At 42.5% G+C, this 27,502-nt stretch overlaps 1 protein-coding gene across 6 annotated transcripts in view; it reads left to right on the forward strand.

Annotated features, from left to right (window-relative positions):
• The first annotated feature begins 7,288 nt into the window (after window positions 1-7,288).
• Window positions 7,289-27,502, forward strand: part of CNOT6 (CCR4-NOT transcription complex subunit 6) — a 37,147-nt gene continuing 16,933 nt past the window's right edge. The window contains exons 1-3 of one of the 6 annotated variants that reach the window (XM_028718215.2): window positions 7,757-7,923; window positions 16,550-16,678; window positions 25,382-25,495. In XM_028718215.2, coding sequence (XP_028574048.2) covers window positions 25,384-25,495 — 112 coding nt within the window. In that variant the 5' untranslated portion in view covers window positions 7,757-7,923; window positions 16,550-16,678; window positions 25,382-25,383. Of the gene's footprint in view, window positions 7,489-7,756; window positions 7,924-16,549; window positions 16,679-25,381; window positions 25,496-26,236; window positions 26,258-27,502 lie in introns of those variants that run through there. The other 5 variants (XM_028718217.2, XM_028718214.2, XM_028718218.2 and 2 more) reach the window with 5 other exon arrangements.

Genomic DNA, 27,502 nt, shown 5'->3' on the forward strand with positions numbered 1-27,502 from the left:
TGTATGTGTTAAGGATGTGTGACTGTGTGTGGCTCTGGAATGCAGTCCCCAAAAGCTGTCTATCATGGTAGCATGTGCCTCCACCCAGAAAACATTCCCAATCATTGTGCTAATGCTTGCACATTAAAGGCACAACTACAGTAGCTGGCTGAAAGATTTGCAATGCTGCCCAAACAGGCAGCTGATATAATTAGGTCTTGTAAAGTGGTGCTGCTTGATGCATTAAGCGATAAGACCTACTACAGAAAACCTTAGCCCAGCCACAGTGGGGATGAAGCAAAAAGGATCCACCCCTGCTACAAGAAGGATTGCTGAATTTATGATGAAACTCTGATTTTATAGAATTGGCTTTTGGGTTTTCCTTCTGGAACAAGAGATACTCAACTCCTTTTACTTTTACAGTCATTACTCTGTAGTCTTTAGTAAAACCATGTTGTCTCAGAGAGTCTGCTTGAAATGTTTTTACAGTTCTGCATGGCTGCATGGAAGCTGCCAGTTTAAACAGCTATAAAAATCCAGGAATACATGTTCAGTTAATGGAAGATATTTTAAGGTTGAGTCCCTGAAAAGGACTATTAACTTTATCAGCGAGCCAATAGGCAGAAACACACCTATAGCAGAACAGAATAGAGTAAGCAGGACAAAACTGTGGCTCAGATGATGCCATGACATCTAGACTTTCTTTGATTCTGCCCAGCACCACATCCAAGTGTCTCCTGAGCCAGAATCATAAGGCAACATTTCTGTGCCAACCCCATTGTAGCAGCCTGCAGTACTTGCTCAGTTCTTTAAAACACACTCACCCACGGGACATCACTGATTTAGGTGTGATGAAAGCCACCTAAAACACTTTTGAGAACCAGGCTGCAAGGCTTAGTCAGTCATTGCAGAATATTAGTATCATTTTCATTCAGTTAATCACTGCTGAAACCAACTATGTTCTGCTTAACTAATAGTTAAACTAGGGGTTGCTTATCCAAAGGCGCAAGAGCTCCCGATTAAGCAATAATCTAGAGCAGGGATGTCCAACTCCCAAGAGACTGTGATCTACTTCTGGGGGGGGGGGGGAACAGGCAGTGATCTACCTATTGGGGGGGGGTTCAGAGTTGTTGAGCTTTTTTGGGGGGGGCAGCTCAAGTTTGTTGAGCTTTCTTTTTTTGGGTATACAGTTGCTAACAGGCGAACGCAGTGCTACAGCAGACAACAAAGGAACACCCATGAAACGCGACACAGGAAAAGACAGAGGGGGGAAGAGACATGATTCTAAACGCAAGCAGAAAGAATCCTGCAATCGACCAAGGTCATCTGGGGATCGACCTGTCGATCGCGGTCGACCAGTTGGACACCCCTGTTCTAGAGCATATTGTAGGTTCAGGTGATAAATTTACAACATTCCTATAGTTTATTCTGTTAACAGTGTAGGTTAGATGTGGGGCTGAGGTTGATTTGGATTTTCAGCCAAATATCTTCCTGATAAAATGTACAGTGGAACCTCGGGTTGCGAACGTGATCTGTGTGGGAGGCACGTTCAACCCGCAGTGCTGCATCTGCACATGTGTGGGTCGTGATTTGGCGCTTCTGCGCATGCGTAAAGCAAGACGTCGTGATTTTGCACATGCGCGAGCGCCTAAACTTGGAAATAACCCGTTCCGGTTACCTGAAGCATCTGTAACCCAAGGTACCACTGCACTGTACCTCGGGTTAGACTTGGAAAGGTCAATCTACTTAAATTATTTTCTTAGACTTCCTCCAAATCTAAATCCAGCATTCAAATGCAAGAAGAAGCTTTGTGCTCCATGAACATGCTTGCATCTTCTCTGCATGTTTCGGGCTGCTCATGCTTCTGGCCCATCATAGCTATGCTAAAATTCTGGATTTCTGCAAGTCATCCATAGAATCACTTTCATCTCGGGAGAGAAGTGTCTCTTTAAGTTTACTGTTTATTTTATATGTTGAATGATTTACAGAGCTGTTTTTTTATTGATAATTTAAATGTTTTATTCACATATTAAAAAACACACACACATTAGAGCAGGTTATAATTAGGTAGTGTACACATTTTATGAAATAAATGGAAGAACCCAGAAGCTCCATTTATAGATAATGGGTTGAATTGACTTAGAATATTTTCCTATATGCCGTTGCCTTCAACAGTCCATAAATCCTGGAAGCTGTCCTTCTCAGGCTAACTTGGGGGGAGTTAATCTCATACCTTCTCTGTTAATATTTCTGTGTACTGAAGGAGACCCTCAGGTATGTAGAACCACTACTGTCTTTTTATAATACCCTGTTTTGCTTAAGAACAGATGCTTGACCAACAGAGTTTACCATTAGAAAGAATAAGACAAGTGCTCCTGTTCTGGGTGCCAGAACAGCCGTTCTACAGTACCACATACAGTGGTGCCTCGCAAGACGAAATTAATTCGTTCCGCAAGTTTTTTCTTCTTGCGAGTTTTTCGTCTTGCGAAGCACGGTTTCCCATAGGAATGCATTGAAAATCAATTAATGCGTTCCTAGGGAAACCGCTTGCCAGGCTGGCGGTGCAGAGAAGGGCTTTTCTCCCCACCGCAAGCCTTCAGCACAGGTATGGGAACAGAGGGGAAGGCGCGCAGCGCTTTCCCTCTGTTCCCGGGGCTTGCGTGGGAGGAGGGTTTTTCCTCCCCACCGCCAACATTCAGAACAGCATTCTGAATGTTGGCGGTGGGAAGGAAAACCCTTCTCCCACCCCAAGTCTTCAGGACAGCCATCCGAAGGCTGGCGCGGGGAGAAGGTCTCTCCGCCCCCCCCCGCACGCCAGGCTTCGGTGCATCCTTCAGAGGCTGCTGCCATAGTCACGCGTCACTTCTCCAGCTGGGAGAGGGTCGCGGGGCTATGGCTTCTTTAGCCCCGCGCGCGCTCTCCCGGCTGGAGAGGTGACGGGCGCCTATGGAGGCTCCTGCCATAGGCGCGCGTCACCTGGGAGAGGGTCGCGGGGGGCTTCTTTAGCCCCGCGCGCGCTCTCCCGGCTGGAGAGGTGACGGGCGCCTATGGAGGCTCCTGCCATAGGCGCCCGTCACCTCTCCAGCCAGGAGAGCGCGCGCGGGGCTAAAGAAACCCCCCGCGACCCTCTCCCGGCTGGAGAAGTGACGCGCGCCTATGGAGGCTCCTGCCATAGGCGCGCGTCACTTCTCCAGCCGGGAGAGGGTCGCGGGGGGTTTCTTTAGCCCCACGCGCGCTCTCCCGGCTGGAGAGGTGACGGGCGCCTATGGAGGCTCCTGCCATAGGCGCGCGTCACCTCTCCAGCCAGGAGAGGGTCGCGGGGGGTTTCTTTAGCCCCGCGCGAGCTCTCCTGGTTGGAGAGGTGACGCGCACCTATGGAGGCTCCTGCCATAGGCGCGCGTCACTTCTCCAGCCGGGAGAGGGTCGCGGCAGGCTGCTTTAGCTTCTTTAGCTTCGGAGCATCCTTCCGAAGCCTGGCGGCAGGAAGAGGTGTCCCCGCCCCGCTGCCAGGCTTCGGAGGAGGTCCGAGGACAGCGGGGAAGACGCGCTGCGCTTCCCCGCTGTCCCGGAGATTTCCCTATGGGCTTTCGTCTTGCGAAGCAAGCCCATAGGGAAATTTGTTTTGCGAAGTGCCTCCAAAATGGAAAACCCTTTCGTCTAGCGGGTTTTCCGTCTTGCGAGGCGTTTGTCTTGCGGGGTACCACTGTACTGGAAGCTGAAAGGGACACAAATAGGGCAACTAATTTCTTCATGCCGTCACCATGACCCTGTTCCTGTTATCTTTTTACTGACAAGCAATCTTTCATGCAGACACCTCCCTCTTGTTTCTTAGTGGCCTTGTTTTGGCTCTAATCCTGGTGGGAGGGTCCAATGATTATCTTCCTTGTATTCTGTAGCTGACAACAACTTTTACTATAGAATCTCTGAATTTTCATATCCCAATAAACACTGTTTTCAAGTTCTATTACAAGTGCAGGGCAAGTCTAAGCATGTTTAACTGGAAGTGTACCTTACTGAATTCAACAGGAATGACTCCCTTGTAATTGTGCTTAGAACTGCATTTTTAAAAAAACCTACAGTTTTGAAGTGTATTGTTGTGACTGGAGCGACATTCTGAGGTTAGATAAACTTTTTGGTAAAATGTTCATTTTTTTCAGGTTAACATTTAGAGTGATACATTGGGATGGGGGGGGGGACTAGATGCATAATATTGAGCAACATGATCAAACTTAACAGAGTACAGTTGCTGGGTAAGACATACTAAATGAAAGAACCTCACATTACATTCTTAGATCCCATTAAACATCCAGACGAGAAAGCTAATCCTGTCACTAACCATCTGCTCAAAATGCCTTCTTAGGGTATTGATGACAGCTATATGCAGCAAAACAAATTCAAGTGTATGAATGAGCAAAGGTATACTTGGCATGCTTGCATTACACTATCTGCAACACACACCATCCCCAACATGCCTTTGTGCTGCTTCTTAATGCACAGGGTTCCAGCTAGGGAATGCTTTATTGAAGTAAAACCACTTTCCAAACTGAATAAAATGTATAACCTGTAAGATGTTAAATAAACCTATTTGTGGGATTCCAGATTCATGCTGAGTCCTCTATGTGCAACTATTTCCTTGGAAAAGGTAAAGAATAAAGTCATTGGAAGCTCTGATAATAATGTATTTGTTTTATGCATCAAGGAGTTCAAAAAGGTTTCGCTAAAATGGCTGAATCCCGTATGTAAACAAAAGTAAGTGAGCTGCTCGGAAATACTTTATCTTTTTTACTGGGGACTGAATACCATTTGGGATAGATCCCAATAACTAGCTTGTGAAATAACATTCTATAAGCTAGCATGATCCACATCCCAAATGGTATTCCAATCCACAGTAAAATCTGAACTACTTTTCCAAAATATTTCCATTTCTTCTTCTATAGCTGTTCTGCTTTGAATAATGTTCAAGTCTTTTAAGACTAATCCCTGAACATTTACAACAATTAAATTGTTAATAGTTGATTTCATATGTCATGTGTTTGGCTTTAAAATAGCTCAGCTAAATGAATAACTGAACATGCAATGACTATTAACATCAAACTTCTCTCTTCTGTATAATAATGTTAATTTTTATATTTCACCAGTCAAGTGACTGATTCCAACTTTAAAATATCCTAATCTGGATGGTGTGAAGAATATGTTAAAAGTTTCTGGGGTTGGTCACTCTGCATTGGGGAACCCCATCTGATCCCAATAAAACTGTTCAGAGCTTGTCCTCTGATTACTATATATAACCTCACACTCTCCAAGAGTTCTTATACTTCAAAATCCCTACCCTGTATCTTAACCATATTTTTCGCTCCATAAGACGCACATTTCCCCCTCCAAAAATTAAGGGGAAATGTGTGTGCGTTCTATGGAGCGAATGCAGGCTCCCTGGCTTCAGCGATAGCAATGCGAAGCCTCCGAATCGCAGCAGGAGCGCTCCCGCCGCACTCCAGAGGCTTCGGGTTCCTTTCGCTGAAGGGTAGGTGCCCCTTCAGCTAAGCGGGAGAAACGGAAGGGGCTTCATTTCTCCTGCCGCTTTGCTGAAGGGGCGCTGCGCAGAGAGGGGGAGAATTTTTTCCCCTTGTTCTCCCCCTCTAAAACAAGGTGCGTCCTATGGTCGGGTGCGTCCTATAGAGCGAAAAATACGGTAGTATTTTCCCCATTAGTGCTACTCCTCAAACCATGCAGAGACCTTCAAACCTTGCACTCCCAGATACCCCTACCACTCAACTTGATTAATTCCTTCTTTCAGATCTATCTTCAACAAATAATCAGTACCAAATTCCTGTTTTTTGCAACCTTACCCAAACCAATCCACTCCCTCAGTTTCCCTCTCCAGTTTACACCAAAGCCCATTAACAAAGTATTTCACGTTAGTCAGATCCTACGCATATCTTACCAATAATTAACAATCTTGTGCTAATGGGATTGTTGTGGACCCAGCAGCTTTTTGAAATAGTTCTTAAACTTTTTAAAAGAGCAAACTTGAGCCACTTAATATTCCAATGTACCATATTTTCAATGGTTAAGATCATTTGTTCTTTGATTCCATTTCCCTTAAAAAAATTTTTTTTCAAAGTTAGTTTTCTCAAATTGTCAGAGGTCCAATTTATCCCTACTGAAAAGATGAGAAAGTGAAACTATCAAATCACCTAAGATGACTGCAGTCCGTTCCAGCAACTTCTCAAAATGGGGTATGTAAAAATTCATTTTCACCTGTATCATAAATTTCTTACACCACTTTTAAAGCAATTGAATGTGGGTTTTTGCACATTTATTTACCATGAGTGTGGTATCTCATCTAGGCTTTTTCTTTGTTTCTGTCTTGTTCACTTTTGTTAGCAGCCCCTCATCTATGCATCTCGTTTTCTCTGCCTGGTAGCCCGGTGAAGAATTTGTTAACGCTGTGAGATCCAACAAAGATCGTAGCTATCAGGCTTCACCCTGAAAAAATTAAACATAGAGTACAGAAGACTCCCAGCTTCAGAAAATCATCTTCCAAGTTGTGGAGGGAGAGCAGAACAATGACCGGGGTGAAACTAGCAGCCTCATCCTCATAGCCCCCCCCCCCCCCCCGCAATGCGTTTCCTAAAATTAAGGCTTGGTTAGGATTGCCATGTGAGACATTTTAAACAGGGGCAAGTACCTTCTCAACAGCCCTTTTGAATGGTAATTTTCAGATATAAAGATCATCCTTTCAATATAAGAACTGAGAACCAGGGGGAAGAAGTTAGTATTTATTAACCAATGTGACTTAAAGGCCTCAATTTTGGGTTTGTGACATTACAAGCTGTCAACTTTTTACCGCATCAACACAACCAGAACAACAGAATCGGGTAGCACCGTTGAGTCCAACAAATTTATGATGGCATCATCTTTTGGCTGCCACCCTGGAATTCCAAACAGCAGTTTTACCGCTTTTCTCCTTCTCACCACGGAGGGCTGACCTGCGCGCCTTTGGAGCAGGAATTCAACAGATGGGTCCGCAGTGGCGGGATAATCATAATCAAACCGATACTGACTGCACGTCGTTAATGCCCCAATCGCTCGCATGCATACACTGCGAAATTAAGACGGCGCTGTTAATCCTTGCCCAGAAGGTGGCAGACATCCCGAGCCCCTTCGCTTTTGCCCTTCAACCCTCCCGCCATTCACTCCACTTCGACCCCTTCCCACCTCCGGGTACCCCGAGCCAGACTGCGCGCGTTTCCTCCGGAGCAACCCCCCCCCCCAACTTCAGCAACGCTCCCTCCCATGGAGGCTTTTGCAGGCCGCTCCTACTCCGAGGCAAGTCCCAGCGACTTCCTTCCGAGAAAGTGCACTTCTTGCAGCCGGGTCCCAGGCACAAGCTGGGCGGGCGAAACCCCGACGGATGCCGGCCTGAGGCACGCCTAACTCTGCCCCGCCGCAGGGTCGAGGCCTAGCCCTCCTCCAACTGCCCGGCTCCCCGTGCCCGTTTCCTCCGAGGTAAGTGGGTCCAGTGGAGCTTCCTCCCGCCGCGCGCGGACCGGGCGCCCGTCTCTCGCTCCCCGGGAAGGCGCAGCGGCGCCCCGGCTGCCCCTCTCCGCCAGCGCTCGCTCCTCGGCCGGGCCAGCGGAGCACCGCCCGCCCAGCGCCCGCCACCCAATCGCGCGTCCTGGCGGCGGGAGGAGGGGGCGGCCTCGGCGCCCGGAGCCTGTGAGCCGAGGCGATGTGGGCCGGGCCTAAGCGCTGCCTCTGCCGTCGCTGCTGCCGCCGCCATGATGCTTGTTTGCTTTCAATGAGTGTGAGAAGGAGGCGGAGGAGGAAGAGAAGGAGGAGGAGAAGGAGGAGGCGGGGGGAGCCCGTTCTCCCGTCCGGCCCGCGGCAGGAAACAAAGAGCCAGGCAGAGGCAGCGCAGAGACGGGGATGCTGCAGCTACAGGTACGGGGGCGGCGGCCGCGCCGACGGAAAAGGCGGCGGCGAGGAGGAGGAAGAGGGAGCGGGGGTCGAGGCGGCTCTTCCTCAACCGCCCCCCCCCCCACCCCGTCGAATGAATCTATGGGGCGGGGGTGGCGGCAGCGGCGACCGCGGCCTGAGGAAAGCAGGTTTCTGACGGGAGGGGGGCGGTTAAAACTGCCCCGGGTAATCATAATGCGGGCGCGCGGGGGGGTGGGCGAAGGATTATTTTGGTGGGAGGCGCGGAGAGCGGCGGCGGCGGCGCATTCGAGGTCCTGTGGGACGCGGAGAGAGATGGCTGACTTTCCGGGGTGGGTGGGGGGTCGAGGAGATGTTTGTGGGTCGGTTTGTCGGGGGGGGGGTCGTGTTGACAAGGTTAACGGGGGGTGGCTGCTGACCAGAGAGGGGTAGCGGGGGTTGTGTTGGGGTCCTGTGAGGTTTGGGGGGGGGGTTGTCGGTGTTACTATTTTTATAATAATCCAGCCGGGGAGGGGAAGGGGAACGCGGCTCCTCTTCGGGGAAGGGGCGCGGAGGGAGACGGGCGATATAAATACGAAGCGGGGTCTCCGGGCCCTGCGCCTCTGGAGTGCGTGAAATGCATGGCTGGACGAGGACGGGGCGGGTGGGTGGTGGTGGTTGTTGGGCGAGGGCTTTTGAAGGGAGCGTGTTGTGCGGGGGGGGGGGGGCGCCGGGGTAGCAAATAAAACTGCTTGTGTACGAGGCGGGTGAGGCGAGCGGCCTATTGCGCTGAAGGTGGTGTAGAGAGTGGTGGCGGCGGCGGTGTTTTGAAACAAAACAAAACAAAAATTACTGGCGTGTGTGGTGGTGCTTTGGAGCTGGCACGGTTGATTTGGAGGGCATTATTGCTCTTCAGGAAACAAAAGGAGCCCTGTTGGGGTTGGCAGGGAGGAGGAGTTCTCCCGAGGAGAAAAAAGTTTTTGGTCTGGGAAAGTAGAGACGGGGGTTGGTGTTTTGCACTTGGAAGGGGCGGCTGAGCCTTCCTGGAAGCTGTGGGAAGGTTCTGGAGGAAGTGACGTGCTCAGTGCCTGTTGACAAGAGCTGTGGGGTGGTGGGAGTAGTGCGGGGGTAAGGGGGGGGCAGGGCTCATTTGCTTGAAGTGCCTAATAAGTGTGTTAGGGTTCTGGTTTGTGGGGTTGGCGTGGCTCTATACAAATGCACCAAACTCTATTTTTATTTTATTTTGGCACTTAAAAGCAACTAAGATAAAAGTACAGGTGTAGTGGAGGGAAAGCTGGTTTAATAAAAACGAAGTGTAAACATTTCTGGAAATAAGCAGGAAGAAAGGAAAGCTTGCATTGCACAGCTGTTTTTCTTCTCCACACCTCCACAACCTCTTAAAATTAATTTAAATAGAACAGACAGGTGTAAATTTAAAAACTGTAGATCCATATTTGCCGTGGATAAATAAGCCTGGTTCTTCGGAACAAAACCTGCACTTCAGGATAAATTTAAGCTTGGTTGCATTACCCTTGTATCTGAAAGGGCTAGCTTGAAATAAGGCCACAATAGACAGCCTGTGTCTGAAATAGAAAGGAAAGAGCTTTAGCAGGAATGATTGACAGCTGTGCTGTCCAATGTAATGAGCTGGGGGCAGGAATAGTGTTTATATGCAGGTAGGTTGGCTGGGCCTCAGTCTGTAGAACACACACATATACAGTGGTACCTCAGTTTACGAACAGTTCTGTTTACGAACTATTCGGTTTACGAACTCTGCAAAACCGGAAGTGGTGTTCTGGTTTGCAAACTTTACCTCGGTTTACGAACAAAAGCTGAACGGTGGAAAGGCACCAGCGGTGGGAAGCCTCATTAGCGAAAGCACACTTCGGTTTAAGAATGGATTCGGTTTAAGAACAGACTTCCGAAAAGGATTAAATTAGTAAACCGAGGTACCGCTGTAGGGGTAAACAGGATTAGAATGCAGATCTCTTGGGGTTACCTACAACAGCAAGTTTGTTCTATATGTTTTTGTGTAGATGGGGTATCTAATGAAGCGCTGTTTTAGGCTGCTAAGAAAGCAAAACTTCAGCAGGCTGTTCCTTATAAGGGTGAGGTTCTAAGGGGTAGTATACAATTGTGAATTTGATCCAAAATATATGGTATGAAAGATACTTTTATGTACAGGTTGCTTGTGAGTTTTGTGTTTTTAGTGGTAGATTTTTATGTTGAATTTTACTTTTGAATTGGTGAAGGGGCATAACCCCTAAAACGATAATAAAAAAATGTAACAGCACCTGTTTCATCTTTTACTAGTTGAACGATCTGGGAGGTTTTAAAATTTATTTAAGGTGAGTTTTTGTTTTGCGTTAAGCCTTTTAAATATCTGTAGTAAAAGACAAGGATTTTTAGGAAAACCTCATAAATTTTCACTATAAAAAGATAGATAATGGAAATTCCATTATTCTCATATTTTAAAATAGTAAAGATCTAACATTTATATGATTATGTTGTTGAGGTATCCTGCAGAGATTTTTGAATTGTGCTGTATAAGCAGTTGGGCATTTCTACAGTGTCTGGTATGTCTCAGGGTTATTATCTTATCTGGATTTTAGCATATTGGTAACAGAGACTTAAAATTCAAAAGGATTAAGGAATATTTATGGTAATTATTTGGTATGAATGTGAAGGTTGGCAAGTGTTGACTGGTAATTGTATTGTCTCTTGCATTTCTTTTCATCCTAGAGCAGGTCTCGTAATTGGGGATTTGTCAACATTTCCACTGGGGTAATTTTACAGAATTATCCACCCTGTCTTCTTCCTGCTGGTTCATCTGGACTCTGGAGTGTGCTGCTAGGAATGAAGTCTTCTCTGGGGGTTTATTCACAGTATTGCTGAAATGGAACCATTCACATGAAGCACTTGGATCAGTTCATTTTTCTTTATAAGGGAGATTGCCCTGTGCCATTTTGTAATGAAATCCTAAGTGTAGTCTTGACAAGTTCAGGCTATTTGTGTTTCAGTAATTAAGGAAGAACTTAAATATAAAAATAAATGAAACCACAGTACTGCATGGACAGGTAATTATTTTTGGTAATGTATATCTTTAGATGTACATATTGGCTTGTGTGGATTAATAAGGTGTATTCTTAGTAAGTATGTTGTAATGCTAGCCCATGCATTTCTCAAATTAGTTTTAAAAACCCACCCAGTGTATGACAGCTTTATTTTAAGAAAGAAGTTGCATTCTTTTGATAGAAAAATGGTCCACCAAAATCCTGTTCTTTGGGTATGGTACATTAAATCTGGCTATTTTGGTATGGAATTTAGATGCAGATTAGTTAAATAACTTGCATCTTAATTTCTGTATAACCCTATGCAGACATTCAAATTGTACATATAATGTATATCTGCATTGAACTCTGCTTGTAGGCAAGAGTTGCATCAACTGTGTAAATGTTAGGCATGAGTGGGGCTGGGGAGTGGAGATTCTTCCATTGGAACATGAATGAAGCACTCATTCCCTTCTTTGCCAGTCCTTATGAGTTAAAAGCAGGCTAGTGAAACATATTGCAAGCTAGAAGTGAGCACACTACCTCCTCTGCATTCATGCTTGGTTTCTATGATGAGTGTGCAGGAAGAGGTGAAGTGGACTTAGTACTGGGATGAAGTGATCCATGCCTCTACAGCTATCCTGCATGGTTACTATGCCAAACATGCAGGAAGGGGCCACATCTCCCATGCATAGATGCTTAGTAGGCTTGTGGCATTGTCACAGATTGCCCTGTCACTTTGCCACCAGCATGTACATAAAACACAAAAGCCACCCTTTGGATGTTCAGAATCCATCTGCTGCTAGGCCACTGTGATAACATGTAGGACATGCAGCATTGTGCTTCACTTCCCATGCATCCAGTATAGAACTGAGGCATGCTGGGGATTGCTTTGTCCCTTTGCTACCAGTGTGCTGTGTTTCTACAATAAAGGTGTGGGAGATTTGATTGTTAATGTGTCTTGCAGAAGTGCAGCAGGAAGCATTACTTCTTCCTTCCACCACCAGCTTTCTTGGTTTCTGTGCTGGATGCAGGGGAGGAAGCTTCACCTCCTACACACCAAATACTGAAATGCAGTGGTCTGCCAGAGGAAGGATGAAGCGCTTCATGTCCTAGACAAGGAAGGAGGGGCCTTACTCTCCTCCCCACCCACTATAGAAATGCAATGAGCTGCTGCATGGAATGGGAGAAGGGGGGGAGCAAACAGGTTCTCTCCCTTTTGGGCACTTCATTCACTCCCCTGTGATAAATTCCTTCTCACATATGACAACTGGGCAATGAGTTAAAAACAAGGCTATATAGGTTTACTGTATTTGGTAACTAGCAATTTATCTTACAAGGCTACTAGTTAACACTGAAGCATTTGAGATGTGCATATGTGTGTTAACATTTAAACATGTCATTTTTCACTTGTGGCAACATTCTAATCTGTACCTAAAATACTTCATGGAACCCTGTTGCCTACTTCACACTGAGGTGTGGTGCTAAGAGAAATACTTCAAATGCTCATTAGCAGTGTAGTAGTAAGGTCTTTTTTTAATGCTTTTTATTAATTTTTGACATAAATATACAATTTTAATCAAAATTTTCACAAATTCCATACTTTTGGACTTCCTTCAACTTCTCTGACAATCATCCATGTTTAACTCTTGCTTACGCATTTCTTCTGTTCTCTGTTGCCATTAGTCCCCCCTCCAATCATCCATTTTCATTTAACAATATACCTCAGTTTTTACAGTGCTTCTTTAAACCCCACTAGCGTTGTTTGTACTTCACATGTACTTTTCAGATATTCCGCAAATTTCCCCCAGTCCTCGATGAACTTTTGGTCTCAAAGATATCTAACTTTCCCTGTTAATTTGTCCAGTTCTGCATAGTCTGTTAATTTCATCCTCCATTCCTCTTTCGTCAGTGTTTCCTCTTGTTTCCACTTCTGGGCCAGTAGAATTCTTGCTGCTGTAGCTGCGTATTGAAAAAGTTTATAATCCTTCCTTCTTAGTAGTAAGGTCTTTTTAATATTTTTCACATTTTAACTAGTCCATAAAATTTCACTTAACATACGAACTCCTTTCTTATGTAGTTTTTACATGTAGTCACCCTTAAAGCTGAGTAGCCTGTGTGTTAGTCAAACCTGTTGTCAGTGCACATATAGTTTAAACTGATTGCTAAGCAGCATTAATTATCCCCCAAAGTCAGTAGCTTAAAAATAAATTTGTGAAGTATAGCCTTGATACATCACGTCTCATGTTTTATTCCCAAAAAAGGACCACTGGTGGTGTATCTGAGAACTGATGGTGTCTCTAAGAATTAACTGATAGACACTAACCTGTCTAAACATAACCTCTGTTTTAGAAGTAGCATGTTAGTTTTGTAAAAACATGTCCTGTTTCATAATTTTTGGTGACATTGTGTTGTGCATTGAAAATCAGATTCTTGTAAGCTTCCCCTAAAATGTGAGGGTTAAAACAAGAACCATGTCAGAATGATATGATCTCTCTACTAATCAATACAGGTGCATTCAAGTATTTGAGCTAAAAAACTGAAATAGAAGGTGGATTTCTGTGATTCTTTTGTTGAGTGTTTTCCCTGTTTGTTAGGGTAGTAAGGGATGCAGGATCAATATAGTGTAAGGTCATGCAGGTGTTATCTGTGACAGGGTGAAAATTGAGCCTTACTATGTTTATGCAGCATAGGAATTATTTGCCCCTTAGTAAATGGCTAAGTGCAAAGTTCTGTATAATTCATGGCATCAAACCAACAGCCGACAAGGCAGAAGATAAAAGATCCTAAGTTATGTGAATGTCTCTGAACCTCAAAAAAGGAGAGAGCCTTTAACTCAGCCAAACCAGAATAAATCATGACCACACAAAGCTAATAACTGAAAGGCTTTGTATGCATCTTGGATTTGTCCAGGCTACACCATCACAAAGGGCTAGTGTGCAGGATGGGAACCCTCTGCTATTTTACTGCAATCTTCTGTAGCAGACTGTGAAGATTAACAGTCTGTTGGTATTAGTGAGGGGGGATTTCCTTCTGTGCAAAGTGGTTTTCCTGTTATAGTGGTCAGCTCTTAAAGTTGTTGAAATCCCCCACCCCCTAATGTTTGACCTAAAATATGCATAGTGGTCCTTGTAGGATTCCAGCACTATAGAAGCTGTAAGTCTGAGCTTACATGTGCTCTGAGGGGACAAGAGCATGCAGAAGCAGCCATTGTGCTTGGCTGCATTTCCACAAGGTAGGAAAGCAGCACAGCACTGTGGTGGCTGCCATTTGTAGGTAAATAGTGACCTGAGCAGTGAGAAAGGGGTTAATAGGCAAGTGTGTTGGGCTGTCAGCTGTTTACCCAACTTGCACAGTTTCTATATTCCCCAGGTAAGTAGCACATTATTTAGGTAATCTATATTGTATTGTCATAATATCTGCAGAAAAATTGCAATGTCTTTATTATGGCATGTATGATATGCCAACATGGACTTTGAAAATTAAAGTTACATTCCTCATGTGAAGAGGCTGTTACAGGATACAGTCATAAAAGTGTGTTGTAAATTGACACTTCCAAATATGTAAGAAACCAAAGCTAAAGAGGAAGTAAAATTAGGTCCAAGGGCTTCTGGTAGCGTAATTACAATGAAAAACATCTAGATGTTTAGACTATTAAGCTAAATGATGCTAAGTTCTTGATTTTTTGTATAGAGTACATACAAATGTTTATGCATATTCCTTCCTGTCTAGATCTACTGTGTATACTAAATACTAGAAGTAATACCCTCCCCCCATTGTTTGGGGCTTAAACTACTTTTAGATAAATTATGGTTGGAAGAATGAACAGTATGTTGTAGTGCTCTACTGTGATAGACAGGCTGAACACGACCCATATTGTGCATGCTTGTGATAAAAGTGTGTACCATTGAATTAAAATCCGTATCTTACTCTGTGCAATGATACCTTTCACAGTATGGGGTGGGGATTAATGTCTCTTTGCTTACTTGTAATTTGGATGAGTAACATAGTAGTTTACCCATGAGGCTCATGTTCGAAATGTTTTCACTGCTGAGTAGTATTCATTGGATACTGCTTATAGCTTGCTACAGTTTTTTCTTTCAAAGTTAAGATTGTTTTGAGTTCATAGGGAATGCAGATTTAAGATTCATTCCCTATGCATTTTGAGTGAATACTCATATTAAAAAAGCGAACAGCAATGTCTTACTCTGGCAATTTCCCTCAGATAACCATGCCTCCTTACAGTTACAATTTTCCATAATGTCCTGCTTGGAAGAGAGTTCATTTCTGCTTATGCATTACAATTTTCAGACAAGGGAGGGAATATGCAGTGCCAGCATGAATAGCTAGTAACATGCTTATTTCCCAGTATTATTACACAGAAGGTCATCAACTAAAAACAGTTAAGGAGGAAAAAGCCTTTGAGATGGGCAATCCCAGGATGATGATAATATAGCCTAAAAGGAAGGAAACACTGTTTTTGCAGTGTTTGTTTCAGTATGACTAGGGCAGTATTCAGCTGTAAAGCAGTGATGATTCTTCTTTTGGAATATTGTTCAGTTTCTTCATTTTTAAGAAGGATGGATTTCAATTAATGATTTCAAAGGAGAGCAGTCTGAAAGATCTGAACAGAATGTTTTATGTTTGGATGAATAAGAAGGTAAGGGAATGCAGTTGAACCCTGCAATATGCTGCAGATGTGATAGCAGTGATAGGTCATGACTGATCCATAAAAATCCAGACTTTGTCCCATTACCTTTCTTATTGTGCACACGGTGGTTATGTGTTTTGTCTTAGCTTCAGCTTCAAACTTACGCTTGTGGCTGTAAATTAGTCTTCCACCCATAAAATCCCTGTTCCCTTCCTTTTCAGTGTCCTAGCAAGTTGTCAAGCTGAAAATGACAGAGCCACCTGCTCTTTCTTACTTATTTTGCCATTGTTTCAGATCTGTCTTTTCCACTCATGGACCATCTTGGACTTCCCCCTTTCCTATCCCACTTGCCTGCAACCTGCTCATTAATCCTGTTGCCTTTTTCACATTTCTATGCACCACTTCATTTGTGCTGTATCCACTGCTAAGGCCTATGCCTGTGCTGTGGTAATCTTTTATCACTAATGCATCCTTCTCCTTGGAGATGCAATGTCAGTGTGTGTTAAGTAGTTGGATTGTAGGGTTCATTACATTTAACTCTACTTTGTATCTGATTAAATAACTGAAAATGAGACACACACAAAAATGAAGAACTTTTCACCAGCCATGGTGTGTTTTGCTTCTTTTGGAACTAGCTCTGCACAGAGCTTCATCTTTCACAGTTTGAAAATGTGGGAGGCAGTGACCTTGACTTTCAGGTGTCTCCTTGCATCTCTTTAAAAAACAACAACACCAAGCCTAACTTGCTTCACCAAAATATTGAAGTACTGTCAAGTGCTTTAGGGGTTGTCAATAGCAGGTGTTACAGATTTTCTGTCTTGATAAGTTAAAACAATGCAAATAAGCTTTTAAGTCTTCCAGTTTTTAGCTTATTTGCTACAATTCCTTTTACCAAAAATAGGAACGTTAGCCTAACTGGATTTCCTCTTCTTTTTCTTAATCTGTTTTGCAGCTCTCCTAGTGGTCAGCCATATGTGGCTTCCAATGTGGATTTGACTGGGAGTACTGCAAATCTGATGGCAGGGAGTACAAAATCCAGAGCAGCGTGAAATTTCCTTATTTTCCTGGCACATTCTTACCGGTAAATATTGTGTAAATTTAGCAGCCTTAAAATAGTCAACTGATAGGGAATTAGACTTCAAGGGGGAAACTCTTGCTTGTTTGATGTAATGCACCACACTATACTTGATAAGTGTACAATAGCCATTGAGATGCTAGGTTTTTGCAAATTAACAAGAATGATGAATATGCATATATCCAGATGCTCTTCCTTCTTATTCAGTTCCAGTATAAGTTAAAATATGGTAATTATGCAAAACATACTTAATAGCATTCGTTCTGGACTAAGTGTTGAATTGATAGGTTTTCCAGTATTGGTATCATGTGAGATTTTGTTTTTGCAGGGAGCTTTTGACTCTTACAGTTCATAGAAAGAAACAGATGAGAGGGGTACTTTGTAGGAGCACCTGGGAATCCATGAAAACCTAATGGATATTAAGCATTAGGCATGCCTGTCCCAATCAGTTGACACCTATTTTTCAAAACTGATGATAGTTGGAGGTTTGCTGAGCTGTTTTGAATGAACTTGCATTTGCAAGGCTGGCTTTATTGCATATGCTTGTTTTGGTTAGATTAGATAGTAGTTTGTGGCTACAACGTGGAATTTTGAACTCTGTAATCTAAAATGTGACTTCTGCTGATTCAATATTTTTATCCAAAAGATCTTTTTAAAAAATACTTTGAGTTCTTTACAAGCATATTTATTCCTAGAGTTGAAAGAATTTTTCTTCAGGAACATGGTCTGGCAGGGTTGAATTCTGGACTCTTGGTTCACACAAACAGTGATTCATTGGAGGGGGGAACAGGGCAGCAGAAGGGTGGGGAGATGGGGTTAGAGAAGGAGTGATGACATCATCCTCTGGAGTGCCAGGGTGACAAGACAGTTTCTTTTTGCTCTGGCAAATGAATGAGGTGGTAACAAGGCTTTCAAATATTTTTTTAAAAATTGGGATTTCTACTTCATCTTAGTAATTTAAACGGTAGAACTTATTTGAAGTACTGTTTGCATTTATAACTAAACACTAATGAGTGCATTCAGATGACTGAAGACCTTTTCTTAAAGTTCACTTTGTTTAGGAAGTTTAAAACGTATGCAGTCAGAAGTAAGCACCAGTAAGTTCAGTGAAGCTTACTTCTAGGAAACCATGCATAGGGCTGCAGTCATGTTACAAAAAAGTTTATTCCTTATGGTGCCACAGGACTCCTTGAAAGACCAGACTTTCTTTTTTTTAGTAGTAAAATTTATTTACAGTCAGAACTTGCATCTTCTGATTTTTTTTCCTTTGAGGAAGAAAGCTATGAGGGGTGCAGTATGATAGCAGCAAAAACTTCTAAAACAACCTGTCAGGTCTAGAACAGACAAATAGCAATTGTTTTTTGTAATGCAGAAATTAAAACTATTGTTATGCAAATGCAGGCAGGTAAATAAGGCAGGTAAATAAACAGACAATTTTATTGTGTTTGAGAGATCTCTGAGGATTAAAAATTCTCTTCATTAATAACCCAAAGTTTTAAAGATCAGCAGATTGCAGAAGTTGTTTACTAGAGGCCTGCTTTGAGTATTCAGCTATGACAGGAATTGGCTATCCATGACATATAGTCATGATAAAGTGAAGCTTACTGCACATTTGTTCTTCAAGAAATGGGGGCCAGAGGCGATGTAAAGTTTACTGGTCGCCAACTTTCTCTGAACGTTCCTTACGTTTTGTAAATGATTGTCTATAGCCACCCAATAGGTTAAGAAATGAAATAAATGGAGAAAAGGGATTGCTTTTAGCCAGGAAATGAGCTTTCTTGGCTACCTATCTAATTAATAGAAAAATTCTGGCTACCTGCCCAATTAATAGACCAGTCCTCTATAGTGCCTGTAAAGTTCCAGTCTACAAAAATGACAGGTATTGCATTTTTTATACACACAACTTGTTTATATGCATATAACCTTATTTATAAATGTCCCTGTTGTATTAAGGAGAATGGTTGAAATACATTAGTCCTTTTTAATCATACTTGCAGTATGCATACAGGCTTATAATGTTTGGTGTACAAAGAACAAAGGAAATTTTTCTCTGTTGCCTTGCCTGCCCCCACAGGATAGCAAGTATCTAGTTCAACCCACTTTCCTGTCACAGAACGTTGCTTTATAGGCTGTGTGAAATGGCTGTCACTACTTCTGTTTTAGTAGCTAGTAGGGACTTTAAAAGCCAAAACTGAAGTCTGAAATGCACTCCTTTCTCTTTGGTTTTCCCTAGCTCCTGGGGCTGAAGAAATGGAAAATAGAGCTTCATTGTACATCATAGATAGATTTTCAGCATTATTCAGCTCCCAAGGGAGGGGCATACAACAGTTATGTCACTTTACCTACTAATTTAATTTTGCTTGTATTAGGCAAAACCTGCATCTGAACTGGCTGATGCTGTTCCAACCCCTGTTGGAATGGGACAGAGTGAGAGAACTGTGGGAACTACCAAAAGAGATGCCTAAACTTGAAAAAAGGCACAAAGAAATTTTCTTACTCATATTTCACTGACTATCACATTGCTTAATCTTTAACTCTTAGTAGTGTATTCTAGCAGTAAACATGTATGGTAAATTGAACAGTAAAATCTTTTTAAAATGGTTGTGTGTTAAGATTTTGCTATGTACCAAATTGGTTGCAGTCTTAGGCACAAGTGCACATGCTTACAAGTCACTGAAGCAATGGATTACAGCCTGTCAGACTCCATTCCAGTTAAATCAATCAGAATGGTCTATATTCTCTTTTCATCTTTTTTTTTAAAACTGCTTGCATCAGTTTTGTTAAATTTTTGCTTGCTTCGGTTTTAGGGAGCTTTCTAATAATGCCAGTATTGTGTGGTATTTTGGCACTGCATTTATAAAATTAATCTTAAAATATGTGACCCTCACCCAGATAACGTGTATCCATGCATGGATTACTGATTGATTTAACCGGAATGGTGTCTGCACAAATTGCACAAAAGCCTGCTTCTTTGTAGGAAAATTGTCCAAATCCAGCACAGTGTAAGATGCCTGCAGAAATGGGTATATCTATCTCTCAGTGTGTGCGCACACATGCAAATGCTATGTCTGTCATGGAGGCCCAATGGTTGTGTGGCTAGAGCTACTGGTAATGCAGTGGCTCACAAGCGATAGTATCTCTGAAACTTTCCAGTGTAGTCCAAAGCATCTGGAGGGCATCAGATTGGCAGTGGCTTTAATTTGGAATGCAAATTGCATACATGTTCCTAGCTACTATAACGAGAGGGAAGTTTTTCGGTCTAGGCCCAATTGAAATGTGTGAAAGGGCAATAGTGTTTTAACAGGTCCACATTCCATCTCCTGTATCTTGCCTTCTCTTGCCCTGGGCTGGCCTTCATTATGAGGTGAATTCCATGTCCCGAATCTTACCTGTTGAATGCCAAAATACTACAGTTTGGACTGTGTGGTACTAACACTCAGGTTTCTAGGCAGTGTACCTTAATTTTGATACAGTGGTACCTCCAGTGGCGTACGGGGTCCGTTCCGGAGCTCCGGTCAGATCCTGAGGTGTGCGTATCCGGAGGTGCTGCTTCTGCACATGCGTGTGGTGCGGTTTACCGCTTCTGCGCATGTGTGCACGATGAAACCCGGAAAAATACTTCCGGTTTTGCCGTCCACATATCCCGAAGGATACGTAACCAGAGGTGAATGTATTTTCGTGAGTGACAAGTTTGTATGAAGTCTAGTTAAGGATGGAGTTTTCAAAAGGTAATTACTATTATAGAAGCAAGTCTTTGGGGGCTTGTGTCACTAGGAAATTGCCTTTTTAGGTAATGGCTAATATTATCCATCAAATAGTAATAGTATATTGTTAAAGGTTTTTGTGATTGCTTGCCCATCTAAAAATACGATGCTCTAGGAAAGATGTAGCAAGATGTTTGATGCATTCTGAATTAAAATGGTTTAAATTATGAGCTGAAATCTGAGGTTGGTAATACAGTGGTACCTCGGTTTAAGAGCAGCCCTGTTTACGAACTGTTTTTACGAACTCCGCAAAACCGGAAGTAGTGTCCCAGTTTGTGAACTTTAGCTCAGTCTAAGAACAGAAGCCGAATGGTGGAAGGGCACTGGCGGCGGGAGGCCTTATTAAGGAAAGCGTGCCTCGGTTTAAGAACAGACTTCCGGAACGGATTAAGTTCGTAAACCGAGGTACCACTGTACCTGTGTTAAGGTAAATTAAGGGAAAAGCCAGTCGGAGGTCACTCTGTCAGAGCTGTTTTCCTCGCCAAACATTTCAGTAGTTCACTTCTATTTCTGTGATGTGATCAGTTTTTTTATGTTTCCATTTAAATTTGTGGTATGTGAAAATACTTTTCTAGTGTAAAAGTACTTTAAGAACAACAACAGAAAAAACACATGAACTTGAAGATGTTTCACATTTGCATTGTTAGCTATCCATTTTCTGCTGCTTTCTGATTCCAAATTGAATATTAATGAGATAGTTGTATATTCTTATTCTGACAGTGCACAACAAATATCCCTATTCTATAAAGGAACCATTTTACATTAAACAGAAAAAAATGAGGAAAAAGCTGTCTCTGAAATGCACAAATATGAACTGTTGCTCAGAACCTTATTGCAGTAGTGAAATGTCTTCAGTACCTGTTTGTAGCAGAAACATTTCTAAAAATCTAATCCATTAATAAAATGTTAGTGGGGAAAGCAAAACTTTGGTTATGGGGTAAAGTAAAAATATATAAGTAAAAATTAATTAGCAAGGAGCAGTCAGTGTTCATCTTAATGTTTTAATAGATATTTTAGGGTAATTAAATAAATGTTACATCAGCATATGGAAACTTATCAGACTGGTTTTCAGAATGTATGAAACAAAGGTGCTAATGCCTTGTGAAGATTAATATATGCTATGTATGTATCATGAATGATGTAAGAAAATTGTTAATAACCCTCCTACACATTTGACAGTTTCATTAAAAAAACTCTGGGGTCAGTTAGATCCTAGTCATATTCAAATAACTCCAGTCATTATGAAAACACTAATTAGCACATTGCTGAATCAACATAAAACACTGTAGGTACTTTCTTGCCATTTAGTTACTTTATTCATATCTTTGTATGTTTTTGAGTTGAATGAACAAACATAGCAGTAAGATATTAGGAATCTGCAAGATCCCATAGGAATTAACATTCAGATTCATTCTTGATCCTAATGACAACCCCAGTGATCCTTTGGAAGGAAGGGTGGGATATAAATAAAATAAACCAATTAAATAATCAATCCCTGGATAGTTGTACCTCTATACTTGCAAACAATAGTCGTAAGTATAGATTATTTCATACTTGTAACACCACGTTTGGTAATTATAAAGCTTTTTTTAAAAACAAAAACTTAATTTGGATCCACTTGACCCTAATCTCAGATTAGTAACCTGTTGTTGTTGTTGTTGTTGTTGTTGTTGTTGTTGTTGTTTTTTCTTCTTCATGTGGAATGGTAAATACCATGTGTGCCCTTTCTGATGAAAATTACAGTGGTGCCCCGCAAGACGAATGCCTCGCAAGACGAAAAACTCGCTAGACGAAAGAGTTTTCCGTTTTTTGAGTCGTTCCACAAGACGAATTTCCCTATGGGCTTGCTTCGCAAGACGAAACGTCTTGCGAGTTCTTGCGAGTTTGTTTCCTTTTTCTTAAAGCCGCTAAGCCGTTAATAGCCGCTAATATCCGCTAAGCCGCTAATAGCCGTGCTTCGCAAGACGAAGAGACTCGCGGAACGGATTAATTTCGTCTTGCGAGGCACCACTGTACCCAGCTGTTGTCCTAACCATAAAGTATAGTGAGTCAGCCTCAGGCAACAGATTTTGGAAGCAGTAGACCTGTTTTTGAATGACTGTTTTTGAAAATATTTTAAAAAGTTGTTCAAGAGTTCTCGGAAACCTCTCTAGAATGTACATGCTCAATGCCTTTCTCTTGAGTTGCTTCTCCAGAAAGAGAGAGGCTAGCAGGAGTGACTTCTTGGTGGGCTCAACAGGAGAGAAGATAGTGACTTGGTCCTTTCATCTCAAGTGCTGAAATGGCTAGAGAAAACAATTTGCAACCTGACAAATTTTCCAGTTCTGTAGACGGTTTTAAACTGAAAGGAAATAGTGCTACCTGTTAAGTTTTGTCAAGGCCACCCATGCTTTCATTTGTTGCTATGTTAGGTGAGCCCCCTCCTTTACTTTGCATGAGGCAGTGGCATATTTGGCAGGAAAGGAATGCCAATGGAAAGTTCCCCAAGCAAGAAAATGGAGCTGGGCAGTTTTTACACGTAGAACTCTTAACACTGTGATGCAGAGTGAGTTAATGGAATGAATAGAAATCTATATATGCAATATCAGAAATAAATGGTAGCCAGCTAAATTGTTATTTTAGAGGCTGTTGAGTTTTTAAAATATTGTGGTGTACCCTCAGTGCTTGAGAGGAGTGCTTCTGTTATGAAACAAACCTTGTAACACTGCTTAGGAAACCATTTTTATTAACACCCCTTAAGCCAGTGGTGGCAAACCTTTTAGAGACTGAGTGGCCAAACTGCAAAAACCGAAACCCACTTCTTTATCATCTCCCTCCCTCTTCCCCCCTCGTGCCGGGCGCACTCCCCGGCGAGCTGGCTGGCTCGCTCTTGGGCTACTGCAATGGGGAGGACGGAGCAACCCTGAGACCAGGTGAGCAGCGGTGGCCAGGAGGAGAGGGATAGCCCCCACCCCAGCCAGCCAGCCCAACAGCCAAGCCCGCCTGCCTGCTCTCCGCCCGTGATCCCGGCGTGGTCTTCCCCATCTTCCTCCCTCTCTCCAGCAACGTCGCCATGGCAGAGGGGTGAGGTTGGGTTGGGCCAGGCGTGCACAGAGACGGCAGGCGCAGGTGCCCTCCTAGCCCAAGTAGGTCAGGCCCACGGGGGATGAGAGGCCTGCAGAGGATTGGAGCTGCGGGGGGCAGAAGGGAATGGGCGATGCCTGGCTTGGAGGGGGGAGCTGGGAACTACCACCCAGCACCGAAAAAAGTGCAGAAAAAAATCACAAGGGGCAAATAACGAACACTGTTACGCCCAATCAGAAACAGCCACTGCCACAACCAATCGAAAAACAGACCAGTCGCCGAACGCCAGCAAAAAAAAAGTTCTGGGTTTAAGCAGTGGATGCACGCAGTAGCATGGGGAGGAGCGGGAGCACAAATGGAAAAAACAACAAAACTGGGGATGGCCAATGGCGCACGTGCCAGCAGTGAGAGCTCTGTGTGCCCACTCTGGCGCACGTGCCATAGATTCGCCACTGCTGCCTTAAGCTATGGAGTGCATAAGGGCTCAGGATCCAGACTGGCTGTCAGCCCTAAACCTGGATGCTTTAATGGTATATAGTGTGTGTGAGGAGGATGGAGTCTCCATTTTGCTTCCAAGCTGAAGATAATCATGCAGATTTGCTGTTGGAGGCAATGACTATTGATGTTTACACAGTACTTTAAAAAATATTTTTATATTTGTTATAAAACTTTCCTCTAATAGATCTCAATTCCTTCTACTTTGTATTACAATTGTTCATGCTTCATAGGGGCCATTGAGACTTGTTCTCCTGTACTCAAGGCCAGGAATGTTTGTGTGTGTGACCTGAGGAAAGGATAGGGCAGACATTTTCCCTTCTTAAGTCAAGCTGGGAGCGCTTTGTTGAGATTGACCACAAGTGCTATTCCTCTGCACAAAGGAGTTTACACCTCAAATTCTCTCCCATCTTCCACTTGCATAGCAACAGAAATAATCAAGCATTGGGGAATCTTGTTTATCAGAAAACTTAGTGCCTATGGGGTTAGCTGATAAAATGCCAAGCAGTGGCAGTATAATGGATCAGAATAGGTGGATAAGAATAATCCAAACTCTGTTTTTCTTTTTCTTTTTAATGATTCAGGGAAGTACTTCCAATTAGCATGTATTAAATGTCACTGGCAGATTAGACATTGTGCAGAATGTAGCAACGTACTGTTCACATTCAGGGAATTCTCAAACCATGGTTTGGAGGATTGGGAATAAGTAGCAGTGAACCTTGGGCTCATGCAGGGGTGGGGAACCTTTTCAGCCTGAGTGCCTCGTTCCTTCATGCTTAGCCTTATGCTAGTAGTGTTTGGGGACAGGGGCAAAATGGGTGTGACAAAATTGGGTGGCGCAACAGGTGCAACTCTAGTCTTGGAACAGTAGGCTACAGTCCAGCCATGCAAAGTTCAGGAGGATTTGCAGTTACTCATATCAAGCCAACTTTATTTTTTTAAAGCACACTTAAGTGACTTGAGTTTTTACAAGCCATCAAATGTATGGATGTTATGACATTAGCATAGGAGTGAGGTTGCCGCTTTTTCTTGTTTGGAAGTACAGTGGTAGCTTGGTTTACGAACTGAATCCGTTCGGGAAGTCTGTTATGAAACTGAGGCACGCTTTCCCTAATGAGGCCTCTCACCGCCGGTGCCCTTCCACCATTCGGCTTCTGTTCTTAGACCAAGGTAAAGTTCACAACTTGGACACTACTTCTGGTTTTGCGGAGTTTGTAAACCAAATAGTTTGTAAACAGGGCTGTTCTTAAACCGAGATACCACTGTAATAGTAATTATTGCCTTCATCAATGATTGGCATTATTCTAGTATTCTAGTCTGTAAGAAGGGAGGTGCTTCTTTTAAGAATTTTGTTTGGAACCACATGTTGTTCTGTTATTTCTGACAGGAATGCCCAAAGAGAAGTACGATCCACCTGACCCACGGAGGATGTACACAATTATGTCCTCAGAGGAAGCAGCTAATGGAAAAAAGTCACACTGGGCGGAGTTGGAAATAAGTGGTAAGCGGAGAGTTATTGGATACACAAGAGTAGCATGGCAAATAGTCTTGTTTTGTGTGTTTTTTTAAAAGTATTTTACTTAGTTTTATTAAATGTTTCAGCAAAATAATGTGGTTTAAAATCTAAAGCATGTTAATTTCAGTATCCTAATTAAATTTGTCACCCTTTGTCAAACACAGTGTGAAAGCCTCTTTTGCTTTGTAAAACACTGAATCTGTGCAAAAAATCTGGCTTTTAAAAACATCCAAAACTGTAGTCCAATACACACTTACCTAGAAGTAAGTCTTATTGAACTTGATGACACTTACTTCTGAGTAGACATGCAGAGGATTGCATTGTAAATTGCTGAAATACTTGTGGAAATGAATGCTGTAAGTTAAATAGACGGAGAATTCTTTCTCTCTTCTGTTTTGAGTTTACTTCCAATCTGGATCCTGCCCTCAATGTCTTCTGAATCTTCCTGTCTGCATTCTTGCTGACAAGCAAAAAAATAAATCTGAAAGCTTGATGACTGAGAACTTCACTTTGCAGAAACTACATTTTCTTGAGCAACTTTTATTTTAATGGTTGTGGATATGGTAATGCTTTGTATCAGTTTACCCAATACTAGGCTGAATAGTCTCTTATTTCCTGATTCCCTTTTTCAAATAGTGGTATGTTTTTTGTCTTCCCAATTCCAGCCTCTCATAAGGTCAGAATTTTGCATACTTAAGTTCTTTAAGAGCTTTCAGGTATATGCCATCCAGACCAAGGTTTTTACTGGTAAATCTCTTATTCTCTCTTTTTTTATTTTACGTGTAGATTTAAAAGACCTTCACATTTTGTCCTGGAGGCATTTTAGTTCTTTAAAACTGATCCTCGTGTCTGTGTGTGTGTGTGTGTGTGTGTGTGTGTTAAAAAAAGAAAATTTCCTCTTTACAGGCAACTTACCATTAATATATATGTTGAATTTGATAGCACCGTGTTCACTGTTTTCCAATTGATTCAACAAAACTCCCATCTCTCAGCCAATTGTGGATACCTCTTTCCATTCATGTCCAAGGTCTCTTACCTCCAGTCAATTCCATGTTCAAGGACAGCCATCTATTACATCTAGACATGTTATGTGTTGCAATTTTGAATGTAGTCCATGTGAGGGTAATTGTAGCCATTGGTTATTACACTTTCTCCTTTATCTGATTTCATTCTCCATCGCTTTTGGTCAGGGGAGGGGCATTGCATCAGTGCTGCAATCAAATTCATGTTTACATAATGTGACTTATGATCTATTCTGCTTTTTGACATTCTAATTAACACCACCCCAACATGGCCTTACCTGTTCTTTCTGTATATAAAAGGATACCTATATCCCAATGATTCTCATCTTCCTACCTTAATGTTGCAGCAGCTACATTCTGTTTTAGTACTATGCACCCAGGTTTTTCTCCCCCTGCCTTTGCTTAAAAGCCTCTAACATTAGAATATAAAAGGCTATATATAGATACATTTCCAAAACTCCTTTTTGTATGCAGTTTCTCCTACAATTCCTTTTTGTCTCTTAAAATCACTGTTATTTTTGTCCTGATAATTTCTAAGCTCTCCATATCCCCTAGTTTAGCCACCTGAGAGTTCCTAAAAAGTGAATCATCCTGAGCCAGATGTTCACCAGCTCCTGTTGTTTTCCCCTCAGAAATCAGTTTAAAAACTGCTTTGCAACCTTTTTGATGTTAAGAATCAGCCATTTACCCCTGATCTTTAGTTTCTGATTAGAAACGTAATAAATAATACATGCTGATGTACTATGCTTTGGCAATTAGCCTATTAGTCAAGTATTCTGTAGGTACTGGTGTAAAGATCTAAAAAACTCAAAGGCAGCAAGTTGTCCATGCATGCAGGTATTTTATTCTGGTATCAATGAGTTCAGTGATATTTATTGAACTCAGTACAGAGGTTGTTCTACCAAAATGTAATGTCAGATCCTTTAAAAAAAAAAAAAAAAAAGATTCTGGAACCTTGATTTTTTTTTAA

Source organism: Podarcis muralis, chromosome 2, assembly GCF_964188315.1.
Source record: "Podarcis muralis chromosome 2, rPodMur119.hap1.1, whole genome shotgun sequence".
NCBI classification, from domain to species: domain Eukaryota; kingdom Metazoa; phylum Chordata; class Lepidosauria; order Squamata; family Lacertidae; genus Podarcis; species Podarcis muralis.